The 19446-nt window shown below is 41.1% G+C and overlaps 2 protein-coding genes across 2 annotated transcripts in view; both read left to right on the top strand.

Annotated features, from left to right (window-relative positions):
• Positions 1–291: 291 nt before the first annotated feature.
• Positions 292–16093, top strand: vamp3 (vesicle-associated membrane protein 3 (cellubrevin)). Its single transcript, NM_001141806.1, is given in 5 exon segments — positions 292–353; positions 10330–10402; positions 11693–11851; positions 11945–11996; positions 14474–16093. Coding segments are annotated over 5 exon segments (306 nt in total). The 5' UTR covers positions 292–351; the 3' UTR covers positions 14494–16093.
• Positions 16094–18735: 2642 nt separating this feature from the next.
• Positions 18736–19446, top strand: part of per3 (period circadian clock 3) — a 34795-nt gene continuing 34084 nt past the window's right edge. Inside the window, 1 exon segment of the mRNA XM_045705750.2 lies at positions 18736–19446. This exon segment is cut by the window's right edge and continues 1152 nt beyond it. The gene's annotated coding sequence lies outside the window, so the exon portion shown is untranslated.

The raw sequence follows: 19446 nt of genomic DNA, 5'->3' as shown, positions 1-19446 counted from the left end.
AAGCAAAATCCACTGTGGCTAATCCTTATTGTGGCTAGCTTCACACAAGTTCCCGGGGGAGGGGTAGCCTTTTCTTGAAACACTCTGGAAATGTGTATTTCAAATTCAGATAAATTTAATCAGATGCTCCTTTTGTTAGTTTAAAATTATCCAATTGCTATTCATTGATATTTTGTGGAATGACGCACTGAATTTGAGGTGCGCCATTTATTATACATACTGTCACTTTAAATTACACAGAAGAAGAAAACTGGTACGGATTGACACCGCCTCATACAAGCAAACTAGCTACGCGTTCAAGATTTCCGGTGCTTTCGATCTCTGGCTGCTAGCTAGCTATCCAATAAAAACATGTAAGTATTTTCTCTTCTCAGCTTTATAATAACTTTAGGTCACTTGATCAACTACACGAACTTTCATTAACTTGGTCGGTGTTTCGAATACGTGTATTTATTGTTAAAAAAAATAGAGTCAACAACGCCCAACTTCTCCGGAGTTGGGTGTGTGAAGGTCTCACTTGTTAGCAGCTAACTTTCATGCAACAAGTGCTTGCTCAAACTAGCGATATATAGCTAGCTGACATTAGCGTGCTAATGCTGGCCCAGTAACTTCGTTAACTGCGTCAATTTGTTTTTGTAAACTAGCTAACTTATTTTTTAGTTCGCTAAGTTAACCGTACCCAGGGTCTGACGCTAACGTTACCTAGCTATGGTTATTTATATGTTTTATGTTTGCTACATTTTTCGTTCGCTAGGGCGATCACTCACTGACACTACTCTAGAATGTAGTGAAATATGGGTAAATCCAAGAGTGTGCTACTAAATTAATGTCTAAACCTAGTTTTCTTTAGCCTGTGTCATTATGAATCACATACAACGAATCATTAGATTGTTCTCTACAATATTACAACCATAATATGCTTGTACTTAACAGGGTTGATTAAATAAAAACGTACGTTTGTTGTGACCGCGTAGTTCTAGGTTGTAAAGTATCTTGCATATTTCGGTGTTGGGAGGTGGGCCATATGGTTGTTTTTGTCTGGCTACTTGGCGTTGTTAAGGAGGCTACTTTGTCTGGACATATAATTATTCCATTGCTGTCGTTCTCATGATCCAAGCCCATGCTTTCTTACTATTATATATTCTCGACCAGGCATGTTTACCGAGAGAGAAAATTACAGAATAAAATGACAAATGTAGATAGTTTGTGATTGTACAAAGGTTGTGGCGTTAGTGTATTTTCATTGTAGTTAAAGTGGTGCCATATTGTTTAAAGTCATTTATGAAGTGAAAAAAGTTAGGTTTTGAATTAGACCATTTGCATTTGTGAATATTAAATTGACCTAGTATTATTAGCGGTTGAATTAAATATACTACATCTTTATCTATGTCAGAATTTATGAAATAAATAATTATATCAAAACCATTAAATAGTACAACCGGTCCTATTTTTTTTTTAAACAAAATTCTGTATCTCAATCCAAAACATTCTACTATAAATACAGGCAAAAAACAAATGCAAAATGGTCTCCTTCTCCATTCCACAGAATCACAGTTATATTCAGCTTGAATCTTTCCAAAACATGTTTCACAGGATAAGTTCTATATAACATTTTAAATTAAACTTCCTTTACTTTGTTACTGATACAATATTTGCTAGCAATTTTCCATGCTTTCCCCCATTTGTATATCACCATAGATATTTGACCAAAATAATAATGATGGTGTTGGTGGAGTTGAGCACGACCACGCAGTCGTAGGTGAACAGGGAGTACAGGAGGGGACAAAGTACTCCTGAGTGGCGCAGCTGTCTAAGACACTGCATCTCAGTGCAAGAGGCGTCACAACAGTCCCTGGTTCGAATCCAGGCTGCATCACATCTGGATGTGATTGGGAGTCCCGTAGGGAGGCGCACAATTGGCTCAGCGTCGTCCGGGGTAGGCCGTCATTGTAAATAAGAATTTGTTTGGGCTAGGCGTCCCTCGGTGAAACTGGAGGGCACGCAATTCAAATAAATAATCAAACAAATTATGGATATTAAACATTTAGGTACGTACAAGTGTCTTATATCGGTTGAAAGCTTAAATTCTTGTTAATCTAACAGCACTGTCCGATTTACAGTAGCTATTACAGCGAAAACATGCCATGCGATTGAGGACGGCGCCCCACATCCAAATATTTCTCCACCAGCACAGGTTTCATAAATTCACATAGCAATTTAAATATTCACTTACTTTTTGAAAATCTTCCTCTGATTTGTCATCCAAAGGGTCCCAGCTATAACATGTAGTGTTGTTTTGTTAGATAAAAGCCTTCTTTATATCCCAAAAAGTTGGCGCCATCGATTTTGAGTAATCCACTCGTCCAGTGGTTAGAGTGTTGGACTAGTAACTGAAAGGTTGCGAGATCGAATCCCCGAGCTGACAAGGTACAAATCTGTCGTTCTGCCCCTGAACAAGGCAGTTAACCCACTGTTCCTAGGCCGTCATTGAAGATAAGAATTTGTTCTTAACTGACTTGCCTAGTAAAATAAAAATAAATAATTCATGGTGTGCGTAAACACGAATTTCCAAGACTGTGTCCCTGTACTAAAACGGATTTCTTATTCATTTTGGAAGTTACAAGCCTGAAACCTTGAACATAGACTGCTGACACCCTGTGGAAGCCATAGGAATTGCATCCTGGGAGCTAGAATTGAGTATGCACTTATACCTGCCATTATAAGAGCATGGTCACTCCAAAAAAACATCTGGTTGGTTTTTCATTGGATTTTCTCCTACTATATCTATTCTGTTATATTCTCCTACATTATTTTAACATTTCTACAAACTTCAAAGTGTTTTCTTTCCAATGGTACCAATTATATGCATATCCTGGCTTCAGGGCCTGAGCAACAGGCAGTTTACTTTGGGCATGTCATTCAGGCGGAAATTGAGAAAAAAGGGGCATAGCCCTAAGAAGTTAACTGACTTGCCTAGTTAAATAAAAAACGTCCAGGATCCAGTTGCAGAGGAAGCTGTTCAGTCCCAGGGTCCTTAGCTTAGTGATGAGCTTGGAGGGCACTATGGTGTTGAACTCTGATCTGTAGTCAATGAACAGCATTCTCACGTAGGTGTTCCCTTTGTCCAATTGGGAAAGGGCAGTATGGAGTGCAATAAACATTGCATCATCTGTGGATCTGTTGGGGCGGTATACGAATTGGTGTGGGTTCAGGGTGTCTGGGATCATGGTGTTGTGTGCCATGACCTGCCTTTCAAGGCATTTCATGGGTACAGATGTGAGTGCTACAGGTTGATAGACAGGTTACATTGGCGTTCTTGCGCACCGGTAATATAGTCCTCTGCTTAAAATATGTATGTAGCCAGTTAGCGATGCTAATGATAACTGTCTTGTGGGTAGATATACTTTCCCCAAAAACCTCAATTAAATGTTAAGTGCATAGTAGGCTTACCTGACAATAATCATGATTGAGTTTCAACTGCTAGGAAAGAAAAGACAACGCTTCTACTAGTCAGACACTCAATCTCACAGGCACAAATGTGACTGAAGTTGTTACCACAGTAACTTCCCGTGCTTAAAGGGGCAGGTGAAAATTTCTCATCTGTGATATTTTGGTTAAGACTCACTTCATATTAAATTAAACAATATACCACATTAATTCTTACTAGTAATACATTTGTTTTAGTAACACTACAAAGCATGCTCATCTGTTTGTTTTGCTGGTGTAATTTTAGCAGGGGACAATATTTTTGCTGGTAAAAAATATGAGTGTCTGGTAGATTTAAAAAACCTTTTTTATCTACCTGCCACAAGTACATTTTATTCCCTGATCTTGAGAGAACGCTCAGTTAACACCTCTACGGACAGTATCTATCTTATCAGCATCATAAAAACTGATCGTATTTCAAGCATATAAAATGTGCATCCAAGCCGAACTGAAATCTTATCAGAAACATGTTTGGTTGTTTTCAGTTTTCTATTTCCTTACAACCGGTCAAACTGATGTCATTTGGCGTCTTTGTTTAGTTTTTATTCCATTTTCTCCCCGGTCCCTAAACGTCTTTGCTCCACGAAAGATGTCAATTTTACCAATGTCAACTAGATTGAAGCATTCATTCTATCGATTTAGGACATCTGGTGAGCAAGGGTTTATTTAGTCTTCTAGGGGAACATATAATTATAGATACTAGGAAATGGGGACCCCACCCCCTGGCCAGGGGACGCCTGGCTGGCTACTTGATGTACTTGTGGAAACACTGTGCGCAGTTTAAGTTCCTTAAGTTTAACCTTTATTTAACAAGGCAGTTTGAGGTGCTCGTTTTAAAAAATTCTAATAATATGATTACTATTGTTGCACGTGTATGTGTCGATAGTACATTTTAGGTTTTCAATATCACAAACTTTTAGCATATTGGTTATTGATTTGGACACTTTAAAACTGTGTTTTGACATTGGGCTATTTATCAATGTCTCGTCAACAGAAAGCAGTGACAGCAAGTTTTTTTAGGAATATAAATTGAACTTTAAACATTAATTTCCAATGGTATTGAACTTAATCAGGTCAACTGCTGAATGAGTCAAACTTGCTGTGATTTATTAATTTTGATATACCAGAAATCACCAAGAGTTTGCCTTGCCTAATGGCCATTCTCTTTTAAGCCCAGAAAGCAGCCATTCAGCTTGCCATGCACCAGCTTGTCAAGCGTAATAATGTCATATGTTCAGTACTTACCAAACAATGGAGTTGTGCTTAGCAACTATCGTCACTACTGCTGTTATGGCCGGTATATAACGTTACTTTCCAAAAAAGGTCTAAATGAAAAGTTGCGTGAAACTGAAAGAAAAAAATTATTTGTCTGGAAAGAATCTAAGTATTGTTTTGGACCAAGTGCACATGCGCCAAATGCACCTCGTTATAAAATCCCTCATTAAAATGCAATATTAGTGGGCCTCCCGAGTTGCGCAGCGGTCCAAGGCGCTGCATCATAGTGCTAGAGGTGTTACTACAGAGACCAAGGTTCATTAACGAGCTGTGCCACAACCGGCCGTGGCCGGGAGTCCCATAGGACGGCGCACAATTGGCCCAGCGTTGTCTGGATTAGGGGGAGGGTTTGGCCGGTGGGGCTTTCCTGGCTCATCGTGCTCTAGTGACTTCTTGTGGCGGGCCGGGTGCCTGCAGCAAGACCCCGGTCGCCAGTTACACTGAACAAAAATGTAAAGTTGTGGTTTCATGAGCTGAAATAAAAGACCCCAAAAATCTTCCATATACACAGAAAGCTTATTTCTCTCAAATTTTGTGCACAAATTTGTTTACCTTCCTGTTAGTGAGCATTTCTCCTTTGCCAGATAATACATACACCTGACAGGTGTGGCATATCAAGAAGCTGAGTAAACAGCATGATCATTACACAGGTGCACCTTGTGATAGGGACCATAAAGGGCCACTCTAAAATGTGCAGTTTTGTGTCACACCACAATACCACAGATGTCTCAAGTAGAGGTCGACCGATTATGATTTTTCAATGCCGATACCGATTATTGGCGGACCAAAAAAAACGATACCGATTACTCGGCCTATTTTTCATTTTATTATTATTATTTTGATATTTTTCGTTTTATTTTATTTTTTAGTATTTTTAAAAATGTATTTGTTTTTGTTTTTAATGAATTTTTTTTTTTTTGTAATTTTTTTACAATTTAATTTAATTTATTTATTTGTAATAATGACAATTACAACAATACTGAATTAAGACTTATTTTAACTTAATATAATACATCAATAAAATCAATTTAGCCTCAAATAAATAATGAAACATGTTCAATTTGGTTTAAATAATGCAAAAACAAAGTGTTGGAGAAGAAAGTAAAAGTGCAATATGTGCCATGTAAGAAAGCTAACGTTTAAGTGCCTTGCTCAGAACATGGGAACATATGAATGCTGGTGGTTCCTTTTAACATGAGTCTTCAATATTCCCAGGTAAGTTGTTTTAGGTTGTAGTTATTATAGGAATTATAGGACTATTTCTCTCTATACGATTTGTACTTCATATACCTTTGACTATTGGATGTTCTTATAGGCACTTTAATATTGCCAGTGTAACAGTATAGCTTCCGTCCCTCTCCTCGCTCCTACCTGGGCTCGAACCAGGAACACATCGACAACAGCCACCCTCGAAGCAGCGTTACCCATGCAGAGCAAGGGGAACAACTACTCCAAGTCTCAGAGCGAGTGACGTTTGAAACGCTATTAGCACGCACCCGCTAACTAGCTAGCCATTTCACATCGATTACACCTGCCTAATCTTGGGAGTTGATAGGCTTGAAGTCATAAACAGCGCAATGAAGAGCCGCTGGCAAAACGCACGAAAGTGCTGTTTGAATGAATGCTTACGAGCGTGCTGGTGCCTACCACTGCTCAGTCAGACTGCTCTATCAAATCATTGACTGAATTATAATATAATAAACACACAGAAATACGAGCCTTAGGTCATTAATATGGTCGAATACGGAAACTATCATCTCGAAAAAAAAACGTTTTTTCTTTCCATGAAATACGGAACCGTTCCGTATTTTATCTAACGGGTGGCATCCCTACTTCTAAATATTCCTGTTACATTGCACAACCTTCAATGTTATGTCATAATTCCATAAAATTCTGGCAAATTAGTTCGCAACGAGCCAGGTGGCCCAAACTGTTGCATATACCCTGACTGCGTGCAATGAACGCTAGAGATATGACACAATTTCATGTTAGCAGGCAATATTAACTAAATATGCAGTTTTAAAAATATATACTTGTGTATTGATTTTTAAAGAAAGGCATTGATGTTTATGGTTAGGTACATTGGTGCAACGACAGTGCTTTTTTCGCAAATGCGCTTGTTAAATCACCCGTTTGTCGAAGTAGGCTGTGATTTGATGAGAAATTAACAGGCACAGCATCGATCATATGCAACGCAGGACACGTTAGATAAACTAGTAATATCATCAACCATGTGTAGTTAACTAGTGATTATGTTAAGATTGATAGTTTTTTTATAAGTTTAATGCTAGCTAGCAACTTACCTTGGCTTCTTGCTGCCCTCGCGTAACATGCAGGCTCCTCGTGGAGTGCAATGTAAGGCAGGTGGTTAGAGCGTTGGACTAGTAACCGGAAGGTTGCAAAAACGAATCCCACCCGAGACAAGGCAGTTAACCCCCGTTCCTAGGCTGTCATTGAAAATAAGAATGTTCTTAATCTGACTTGCCTAGTTAAATAAAGGTGTAAAAAAAAGAAAAGAGACCGATTAATCGGCCATTCCGATTAATCGGTCGACCTCTAGTCTCAAGTTTTGAGGGAGCGTGCAATTGGCATGCTGACTGCAGGAATGTCCACCAGAGCTGTTGCCAGAGTATTGGATGTTCATTTCTCAACATTGTTTTAGGGCAGTTCGTTCAACCGGCCTCAACCCCAGACCATGTGTATGGCATTGTGTGGGCAGGCGGTTTGCTGATGTCACCGTTGTGAATTGTGCCCTGTGGTGGTGGCCAGGCATATTGTATGGCCAGCCATAAGCTACGGACAATGAACATAGTTGCATTTTATCAATGGCAATTTGAATGCGCAGAGGTACCGTGACGAGCACCTGAGGCCCATTGTCGTGCCATGCATCTGCCGCGATCATCTTATATTTCAGCATGATAATGTACATGTTGCAATGATTGCCATGATTTGTACACAATTACTGGAAGCTGAAAATGTCCCAGTTCTTCCATGGCCTCACCAGACATGTCACTCATTGAGCATGTTTGGGATGCTCTGGATTGACTTGTACGACAGCTTGTTCCAGTTCCCGCCAATATCCAGCAACTTCGCACAGCCATTGAAGAGGAGTAGGACAACATTCCACTATCAACAGCCAGATCAACTCTATGTGAAGGAGATGTGTCGTGCTACATGAGGCAAATGGTGGTCACACCAGGTACTGTCTGGTTTCCTGATCCACGCCCCTACTTTTTTTTTTTATAATTTTTTTTTTTTAATGTGTCTGTGATCAACAGATGCATATCTGTATTCCCAGTCATGTGAAATCCATAGATTAGGATCTAATTAATTGATTTCAATTGATTGTCTTTATTTGAACTGTAACTCAGTAAGTTATTTGAAATTGTTGCATTTATTTTTGTTCAGTATAGATTATTTCCAGACAAGGCGTTATTTCGGTTGCATGTAGCTTTTTTTTATTTAAACCTTTTTTGGAAGTACATACTGGACGCGAAGGCGATAGTTGCTCAGGGACACTCCGTTCTTTGTTAAGTACCGAGCGTATTTTGACATTTTATTAAGCTTGAAAAGCTGGTGATTGGCAAGTTGACATCAAGCCTCACATTCCCCTCAACTTAAGTGATATTTTGAATCAATGGCCGGGCTTGCTTTCTTGCTAGACAAGCCATGAATATACATAGCTAGGTACATAGCCTATATTTTAATCCTAGGATGAATGTGGATAGCCAGATGCATACGTAACATCAGTTTGTCCAATCATTTTTTAAATTTTCTTCTGTAGCTAGCTAGCCAACGTTAGCAAACACTTTTGAGGTTGTATGATGCTAATGTGGCCAACCAAAGTGTTTTATTGCTCCAGGCAGTGAAGATGCAAACATTCCATTTGTAACTCGCATTAGCTTGGGTGTTGTTATGGTTTATGCATATTCAAGGTTCATAGAATAGGGGCTAATACTATAATGCAGATGCCTAAATTGGAATGTACTATGCCATTTCAAAGTTTGGTTCCTGGAATGGCCTATTTTAGTCCCTTCAGTTGAATGTCTGCGCTCATTGTAAACTTCAGTAAGCTCTATTGGATCATGAGCGAGCGGAACTATGTCGGAGAATAGTAGGAAGCCTGCTTTGTGACCTTCGCTATCTGCATCCTCATCGGAGAATGTTCCGCTCATGCAGAGCACGGACGGAAATGCCCGGTGCCTCGACTGCGGTGTCCAGCTCGGGGGCCATGTAATGTGATTTTCCCCTCTTAAAAAGTCCTCTAATACTGAATAGATTATCCCAACTTCTCTCCTACTTTCCCTACATTAAGTTATTACTGATCTGAAAGGGCTAGATTGGTGGGAGCAGTTGGGTGAAAACTGTGATTAATACCTTGAAGTTTGTCAATACACACAGGGAGAAGTGCAGCTTGGTACCTGTACTTAAAACAGGCTGTATTGAGGGAGAAGTATGGCAATATGGAACAGACTGTTTGTGTTAGCAGGGTGTGATGAAGTGTAGGAGACAGAATGGTTCTGCAGTATTGGGTGCAGTAGAGCAGGCTGCAGTGGGGGAGTGTTGAAAGGGGAACTGAGAGCAGAAACTTGAGTGGAATGTTGAGACCACACCTCCCTGTATCATGCTACCACTACCAGCCACCCAACCTCCGCTATCATTACATATTCACTCACACCCCGTAAAGTTATGTCCCCCACCATTAGTATAAATTCCACACTATCATGTATTCCCCCACACACACACCACCCTTACTCTTATCGTAATATACGGTAGTCAATAAATCTGGACCTATTGCGGTAGGAATGAATGTGGTCACTGATTATCTGTCCACCAGGATGGTACAGTGTCTGGATGACTGAGATACAGGAATTAACTGGACTAGTGACATAAGTGGCTGAGTGGGCCAACTTCAGTGCCTGCTCTCCTGAGAGTTTTTAGGAAGAGGGTGTGGAATTCTTGCCGTGCATTTGTGTTTGAGGAGAGAGGGAGCGGGGCCATTTATCTGTCTGGGTTACCACAACTGCTCTCTAGCCTACTGTCTGTGTGCTGAATCTGTAACACACACACACACTACCCTTTCTGTCCCCCTGAGGGAGCTAGGACCTCTGAGCTGGAGTAATGGAATAACTCCAGTGAGGTAGTAGGCTTACTGACATTTCTCCAGCAGGTGTCAGCAGAGCGCTGCTTTAGAAACGGTCTCCTGTGTTTTCATATGGACATGTCATAACACCATCATATTAATCATGTGCTTGGGTGAAGTAACAGTACAGTTGGGCTAGAGAAATGGTCATCAGGCTATATGGAAGCCTTTTCACGTGAGTCATCTAGGTGTGCCCTTCAGATATCACTTTGATTTGAAGGAATTAATGTGAATGTGTGTAAAGTGATGCCCCTGTCCCGTTGCAGAGATTTATTTACTACCCCTGCATTTGGATAGGGACTGATCACCCCCACACCTGTTGCGTTTAAGTGCAATGCGGTCATGGAAGTGTGCAAAATGAAATGGGTAATCCTGCATATCTGGAGACTAGAGTGTGTCTAAACCCTCTGTTGCCCGTTCGCCAGGTCCGCTCCTGCTCCAGAAGGCTCCGCGCCTGGCAACCGCCGCCTACAACAGACACAGGCCCAAGTGGATGAGGTACGACCCCACACACACACTCACACACATACTCTTCACTCTAAACATACTCAGCATACACAACTCCCACCACCTACAGCAGGAACTGCTTTCATGATTATCAGCTGTTGTCAAACACCTGTAGGTCTGAAAATATTATCTTCCTCCATCAGTGTGCAGCGAATTCATACTAGGAGATGAAATGAGTATGACATCCTGGCATTTAATGTGTACTCTTATTTTTATTTTATTTTTATTTTTCAGACTGTTCACATATTATGAAAATGTTATTCACGCCTATCAAAACGGCAATATGAGAATCCAGCCACAGACCCATCTTCATTTCCTAGTTGTAGCCTTCTACTTACCTGGTCCTGTACAGTTTCCCCAGAATGTTTCTGTTTAACAGCAGACAGCCTGTGTATCTGTTTAGATGTCAGGGCCACACTGCCCTCAGGATGAAAGTCTCTCTCACACACACACACACACACACACACACACACACACACACACGGGCCCAAACACATAGGCGTGAGGGACACGTGTGAGGCCGAGGGAAGAGCATCCATCAACCCTCAGCCTCACACGTGTCCCTCACTCCTACCATACCCCTTTACTCCACCCTAACCCTCAGCTCTTTCACAGTCTCACACCTCTCGCTGAAGCTCTTGGCTTCCCTGGGCATGTACAGTTGCTTCTAGCCAAGGATTATATAATAACTGGTAGTTTGTTCCACCCCCCCCCCCCCCCTAAAAACCTTATCCCCTGTGTGTCCGAAGCCTCCTGATAGGCTGCTTGTCTCTTATGTAATACATCTTGTCTCCATGGTTATGTAACCACTGCATGGGCTGGCACAAGCTGCCGCCTCTCCCCTCTCAAGGTCTATCTGGTGGGAGGGGCAGGGTTTGTGGCTCTGTGGAACATATGGGTTAGACTATGTGCGCTTTGGGCAGAGACTGTGCGCGTGGCAAGTTAGTTTTTCTGGCGAGGTGTTCTGTTCCATCTACGTGGGCTTTATTATGCAACACTGAGCGTCTCATTGAGACTGCAGCACGACTGTCCTCACGCGGTGGAGGATATAGACAGTATTGCTGTTGTGCAGGAAGACATGCATTTCTTATGCAGTCTAGGACACGCTCTGGGCTTGTATTTCTTTACTCAGAAAAGGAGTGCTTATCCAGGATCCGGTCCCCCTGCCCTGTCCATGTTGTTTATTATAATCTGATGTTCTCATTTCAGCTCAACCTGAGTTTACTGCAGAAACTAACAAACTCCTATAAATTACTTTTTCCCATAAAAATGTGTGTGTAGGTGGTGGATATCATGCGTGTGAATGTGGACAAGGTGTTGGAGCGTGACTCGAAGCTGTCTGAGCTGGACGACAGGGCGGACGCATTGCAGGCCGGAGCCTCCCAGTTTGAGACCAGCGCTGCCAAACTCAAAAGGAAGTTTTGGTGGAAGAACTGCAAGGTGCAGTACTCTCTCTCACACTCTCTCACACTCTCACACACACACACACACAACTGCATGTTGAGATGTTGAGGTGTGTTCTGTGCTCTCCAGATGTGGGCCATCCTGATAGCTGTTATAGTCATCATCCTGGTCATCATCATCAGTGAGTATAGCTCTGGGTGGAAGCGTACGGTTGGCTAGTAGAGGTGCGGGTTGACTCAGAACCTACAGACCCCACGGGTTTAGGGTCATGAAATATTGTGTGGAAGAAGGGCGGGTGGGTGAAGGGTAGGTTGAATAAAGAGAAAACAATACCTTAAACAAATCCATAAATGTAGGCTAGCATTCTTGTGAAATTGTATATATCAAGGCTATATTGAGGTTTTTCTTTCATCTATCTGGCATTAGTGTGTAAGCCTAAAATGTAGGGTTACGAGCCAAATAGCCTACACACCAATCGCCAAATGCTTTTGGGAACAGGCAGAAAAAGTAAGGACAATGTCGGCGTTTAATTCAATAAGAGATAAGCTGTAAAATGGAGAGTTGAAAGTAGAGAGCGGGGAGGGCCAGAAGACTAAATCTTTCCTAGACATAAGTTAAGTGGTAAAAGATGATAGCAGTGAATGTTGTGTGAGATGATTGTGAGGCGCTATACAAATTCGACAGTCACAAGATGGAGACTTCAAATGGCCCATGGCAAGTGAAGTGAACCCTAGCCTACTGTTCCACCATGATCTCAGAGCATTTCATATTATTCTGTATGTAAATCCGATACACTCCATTTTTAGTATGATATGTTAGGTTTCTTAAGGTATGTATTAATTTGTTGTTGCTAATTTTAGCTAACGCTAACATTATCTAGCTTTAGGGGTTAAGGTTAGGCTTAATGTTAGGAGTTAGGTTGAAGGTTTTATTTATTTTTTATAAACCTTTTATTTTAACAGGGTGTCATTGAGACCAAGGCTCTTTTTCAAATGAGCCCTGCACAATACAAACACACCAATAGAAAACACATAATACTAAATTGCAAAACATGATCATAAAAAAACAAAACAATCTTCACTTCGATCATTCCTCACTTTAACGTCCATAAAGAACAGACATTCAAGCCTGAGCCTCCCCTGCAAAACATTGTACATCTGTGGAGCATAAAAACCAAAAGCAGCTCTCCCTAAATCAAAGCCACCCATAGAACCTCTAGCACTATCCAATCTTGTGCTCTTGTACTGTATTCTATTGTCTTAGCCTTGACACGTGTTGTCAGATACGTAGGAGTTTCATAGTAAGTAGTTGCTAAAGTTGTCTGTGATGAGATTCGAACATGCAACCTTTGGGTTGCTAGACGTTCGGGTTATACGCCCTCCCATCCGCCCCGACCAATAACACTACTTTCGTTTTTGCCTTAAAAACCTGTCTTATGTTTCCATACCAGATGTAACATACTGTATCATACTAATTGAAGTGTCCCAGAGATGTTTACTATGCTATGTATAGTATATGAGACCAATCTGACTGTTCAGATGGGTTAAATGGAAACTGAAATCTAGACACTGACTAGGTCTATAACCTCTCACATAGCCTTTAATATGAACTAATGCAGAATGAAGCCTCGGGAACAGGAGTGGTTACTGGTTTTGTTTTTTCCATTTATGTTTTGAGGTTGGACTTGAGCACGTAGGGCGCACCAATTTCAGTGTCACCTCGTTAGTCAGTATGTGTTACGCCTGTGCTGGTTGCCATCTCGTTAGTCGGAAGGTGTTTCACCTGTGCTGGCACAGGTGCTATTTAAGTGTTTGGCTTAGTGCGTCAGTTCTCTTGAGATGTGGAGGGTTAACACCTTTAGTTGTCTTTGTTAGGTCCCTCTTCTATTTGAGCGACCATTATTTGCTGGGGAACATAGCAGTGGAGAAATATGATTTCATTCTTTCAGCATTTTGAGAAAATGTGAATGTGCATTTAGGGAATGTCTGTAGAGGTGCTATATCTATCAGCATCATGAAAGCTGATATTTCAACCACATAAAATATGCATCCAAGCCGAACTTAAATTGTATCAGAAACATTGGGTTGTTATCACAGCTTTCTATTTACTTACAACCAGTCATACTGATTTGGAATTTTTGCACAAATATTTCAGTTATTGCATTTTCTCCCCAGTCCCTAAAAGAAGCAGAGATGACAACTTCACTGAAGTCAACTAGATTGAAGCATTAATTTCATTCTATTGATTTTAGTTTTCTAGGACAACATATATAATTATAGACAAGTTGACTAACAAATAGCCTACCAATGTTGGAGGTTCTAAGCAGAAACGGATCTAAATTAGGCCCCAAATAATCCTGTGTCCCCCGGCAAAATAAAATAGTTTCACCATCTGACTGTAGCCTACAGTGCATATATTTGGTTAGGGTTGGGTGTGGGCCTGGGATTTTCACTTTATCACATAGTCGGCCGGTTGCGGATGGGTTATTAGAATCTGCGGGTAGGTGAACAAAAGGCTAACCCGCGCACCATTAGTGGTTAGGGACAATACTGGGAACAAAGGTTATGACTAGCTTGGCTGAGGGTTGAGTGAGGCCTATGGCTCTTTCCTTCATGTGGTTGTCTGCGTGCCTAACTCCTCTTCTGCCTTCTATGTCAGTCTGGAGCCAGTCGTCGTAAAGAAGCAGTTGTTGGAGGCGGAGGAGGAATGGGCGAAGGATGGAGAGGAGCGAGTAAAGAGCTCAACGTTTCAAACACGAGGTCTCATGGTTTAGCCTACTGAGCTTCAAAGCCCATTCTCTACAGCAGTGGTCTTTCTTCCTGGTTCTGGAGGGCCTATCCAGTGAGCTTTAGAATGATACATTGCAGATAGAAATGTATTGGGTAGAACTGATACCATTCTTCATTCCATGATGGAAAGGCATGTTCATTTTGTACAGTACCTTTTTCTATTTGCAACCCTTTGAATGTACCTGCTGAATAGACCCATGGTTCAACTACATATAAAGGTCAAACACGCTGCGGCCCTCCAGCACCAGGAGTGTGAAACACTGCATTGAATTTCAAGTTATTTGTGTTTTTTGTTAATATTAATAATAATAATAGATTTGATTGTGTGTGACAGAGTGAGACAAGACCCTGTGATTTGCTCTGTGTGCTTTCCTGTTAGTCTCTACTGTAATATTGACCTGATGTGCCAAGGAGTCACCCTCCACCCCCTTAAACACAGACACACCAGTCATCACATCAGAACACCAAATGACTAATTGACATAGACTTTTGGATTATTATATCCACAGAAACAACTGATCATGGCTGAGATTCAATCTCAACCTTGTTCCTGTCTCTAACAGGACTGTGTGTGTGTGTGACTCTAAATCTGTGGGCTTGAGTTCAGAGAAACTGCCAAGACGGGCACACAAGAGCCTTGTTTCTTTTCTGTTAGTCTTCTTGCCCAAAGTGACTGACAATGATACTGCCATCAGTGCCACGCCGGTCATATAAAAGTAGTGCCTTAAGTAGTGATTCATGTCAAAGCACCAAACAATAGATATCAGGCAAAGATGGGGGATCACATTTTGGATGTCTTGAACTTAAGAAACACAGCCAAAAGACAGCCAAGCCTTATCGAACCAACATATGGAACCAGCAGTGCTTTCCAATGATCTGCATATTCATGCCCGCACACACATATAGGCACTAATGGTCTTCTCTGCAGGCTCCTGCTATCCTTTATATTATGCTAATAACTACAACCTTTCAATTTTTTTTATTAATTTGATGCCAATAAATGTTTTTTTGTTCCTTAAATATATTTGCTGTGTAGTGTTACTAATCTTAAGAGAAACAGTGTAGTTGTTTTTTCTTTGCATACTGAAAAGCCTTTGGTTGCCATGGTTACTTTGTTGCTGCAGTGAAGAGCATCATGGATGTTTAGGAAGGGGGAACTGTGTGGAGCATGTTCAGTATGTGTCAACACCTTTTTTATAGGGTGCCAAAACCAAGGGCTTATTTTCTGGGGTGCAACTATACAGATCCTTCAGACAGATGTGTATTGCAAAGAACCAACGTCACGGTCTTGTTGAGTGAATTTTGTTCAGTTCATTACATTTCTATCTGAAGTGCTCTAAAGATGTTACAACTTACTAAACCCTGCCAAATAAGCCTTCCCCAAGTCTACCCCTCCCTGTATGAATATTAGAAACGAGTGCAATTCTACTCTGTGGCTTTACAATGTTGTCTTGCTTGAATAAAAACAGATGTAACTTTTATCACACAAGTATACATCCACTGTGTTCTGTGTCAGTATGACTGGGAGAGAGCGGGAGACTGTTTCTGGATTCAACAATGCTTTAATCCTTCACATCTCAATGGGTTGTTTGCAGAAACTGTTGATCAATCCATGGGGCCCAATCGGCATCCTGGACTGTGTTGGGGGGGGGGGGGGGGGTGGAACAAGCTCCCTCACGATGCTAGGACAGCGGAGTCAATCACCACCTTCCGGAGACACTTGAAACCCCACCTCTTTAAGGAATACTTGGGATAGGATATAGTAATCCTTCTACCCCCCCCCCCCCCCCCCCCCAAAAAAAAAAGATATAGATGTACTATTGTGAAGTGGTTGTTCCACTGGATATCATAAGGTGAATGCACCAATTTGTAAGTCGCTCTGGATAAGAGCGTCTGCTAAATTACGTAAATGTAAAAAATGTACCTGTATAGTACCCTGTAAAATGTCTATTTCATGTAAATACCTTATTTAGTGATTCCAATTTGCCATTTGTGAGCCTGACTGAGTCACTGTCCCTCTTCCTAATTCATCAAGTCATTCTCCACTACAGGACACCTTTGTATTGTCAAGTGTCAAATTGTGTTTTAAACATTTCATTGACCAATCATAGCTATTATAGTGTTATTGCTCATAATAATGGGATGTTTTCCATCCCCTTTTGTTTATTTTCCACATTTACGTCTTTTCCTATTTTAATAGTAGTTTTATGTTCTAGAACTCATTGCATTAACCCTTTTATATTGTTTTAGATCACTATTATCAATATTGTTGCGGGAACTTATATTGAAAGGGGACATTAGTGTGTGTGGTAATTCAAGTAGGCCTGGCTCACCACTGCTGTCTCTCATTGACCCAGTAAACTAGGCGTACTTACTATGGTGCGCAGGTTAGGTGTCTGTTCAGCCGCACCCACCATGTAACAACAATTTTGGACCCCCTTGTGGCCCCCCTAAATGTGGAGTATGAAATCATTTTTACATAACACATTTTTGCTATCGTTCTTTTTTTACATCCGTTATTAGACAGTGGCAACGATGATGATTATGAACATCGTCTTTTGCCTGCAATGCAGTGAAGAAAACGATATGACAACAATAACGTCTAATGCGCCACTGCCACCGCCTGACTATATGTGATAATGTTCGACTGCTCCCAGACTTTTACAGCCAACTTATGCTTGATCTGCAACACAATTGCGGTGCTACTGGAGGCCTGCAAATCTAGCGACTCCCAAATGTAATGTGGAGGGCTTCATATAGCTCCACATTGACATGATTGGTTTGGTTGACGGTAGGTAGGTGCGGGTGGGCGGGAGTTCCTGTGTAAGCACAAACTCACTTCCTTGACAACTTCCTTCACAACAGCTTTGCGCTGCTTGTGAAGCGCACGAAGTATGAATGCCCTTACTTCTGCAGAGGCCGTAGCACCGTAAACGCTGCAGGCCAATGCAGACGCCGATTGACCATGCAGCGGCCTTAACCCATATATAGAAAATGCGGTTGTAGGCTACAGTCAGATAGCATAACGATTTTTTGACAGTGGATGTAGGATTTTTACCTCATTTAGGTATGTTTCTGCTTATAATTTCTAACATTTTAGTAGGCTATTTATTAGTCAACTTGTCAATAATTAGATACATGCAGCTTCTCTTCTGTCATATGTTGCCCTAGATGACTAAATAAACCCTTGCTCACCAGAATGTCATAAATCAATAGAATGAAATGAATGCTTCAATCTAGTTGACATTGGTGAAGTTTGCTTTGTCATCTCTGCTTCTTTCTTGGAGGCACCAGGGAGAAAATGCAAAACTCAAATAATGGGGAAAGATTTTCTGTGCAAAATGTCCAAATGACATAAGTTTGACTGGTTGTAATGAAATAGAAAGCTGTGAAAACTACTAAAGGAGTTTCTGATCAGAGGTCAGTTTGACTGGTTGTAATGAAATAGAAAGCTGTGAAAACTACTAAAGGAGTTTCTGATCAGAGGTCAGTTTGACTGGTTGTAATGAAATAGAAAGCTGTGAAAACTACTAAAGGAGTTTCTGATCAGATGTCAGTTTGACTGGTTGTAATGAAATAGAAAGCTGTGAACTACTAAAGGAGTTTCTGATCAGATGTCAGTTTGACTGGTTGTAATGAAATAGAAAGCTGTGAACTACTACAGGAGTTTCTGATCAGATGTCAGTTTGACTGGTTGTAATGAAATAGAAAGCTGTGAAAACTACTGAAGGAGTTTCTGATCAGATGTCAGTTTGGCTTAGATGCATATTTTATGTGGTTGAAATACTATCAGCTTTTATGATGCTGATAAAGATACCATTTCTACAGAAGGTCCCTAACTGCATTCATATTCTCTCAAGATCCTGAAAGAAATGCATCATATGTCTCCACACCTGTTCCAGAACAAAACGTACATCTGGTGTATAATTTTACTGCAAGAAATGCTTCATTCTGCAAGAGTAAAAATGAAAAGGCTACAGTCAGTGTCCAGATTTAATTTTAACAGAGTAGGCTAAAGTTCCCTTGACGTGTCATAGGCCTATTTGAAGTCTCCATTTTGTGACAAATTTTTATAGTGCCTCACAATCAATACACATACCATTCACTGCTATTATCCTCTTTTACCACTTCACAAAATGTTTCCCAAACATTACTTTGCTGCCCCTTCTCTCTATTTTCAACTGTTCTTTTCCCAGCCTTTCTCTTATTGAATTAAACTCCCACATTGTCCTTACTTTTTTTTGCCATTCCCCAAATCATTTGGCAATTGTCATTGGCTATTTGGCGTGCGTACAGTTAGGCCCTAAAGTTTAGGATTACGAACTAATGCCAAATACGCTAAAAATGATGAACAAAAAACCTCAATGTAGCCTATAAATAGATATAAATTGCACAAGAATGAAACATTTATGGCTTTTTAATGTATTGTTTTCTTTTTATTCAACCCTCCCGCCACCTAACCGCCCTTCATCCGCACAACATTTCATAACCCTAAACCCACAGGGACTGCAGGCTCTGAGTCAACCCGGCCACTATTAAAGGCGCTACACTGGTAGGCCTGATCACCGACAACGAAGAGACAGCCTATAGGGAGTACGTCAGAGACCTGGCCGTGTGGTGCCAGAACAACAACCTCTCCCTCAACGTGATCAAGACAAAGGAGATGATTGTGCACTACAGGAAAATGAGGACCGAGCATGCCCCCATTCTCATCGACGGGGCTGTAGTGGAGCCACATCACCAACAAACTAACATGGTCCAAGCACACCAAGACAGTCGTGAAGAGGGCACGACAAAACATGTTCCCCCTCAGGAGACTGAAAAGATTTGGCATGGGTCCTC

The sequence above is a fragment of the Salmo salar genome, chromosome 22 (genome assembly GCF_965601325.2).
Source record: "Salmo salar chromosome 22, fSalSal1, whole genome shotgun sequence".
NCBI lineage: Eukaryota > Metazoa > Chordata > Actinopteri > Salmoniformes > Salmonidae > Salmo > Salmo salar.
Note: the sequence above shows the minus strand (reverse complement) of the source record. Positions and strands in the feature narration are given on the sequence as shown.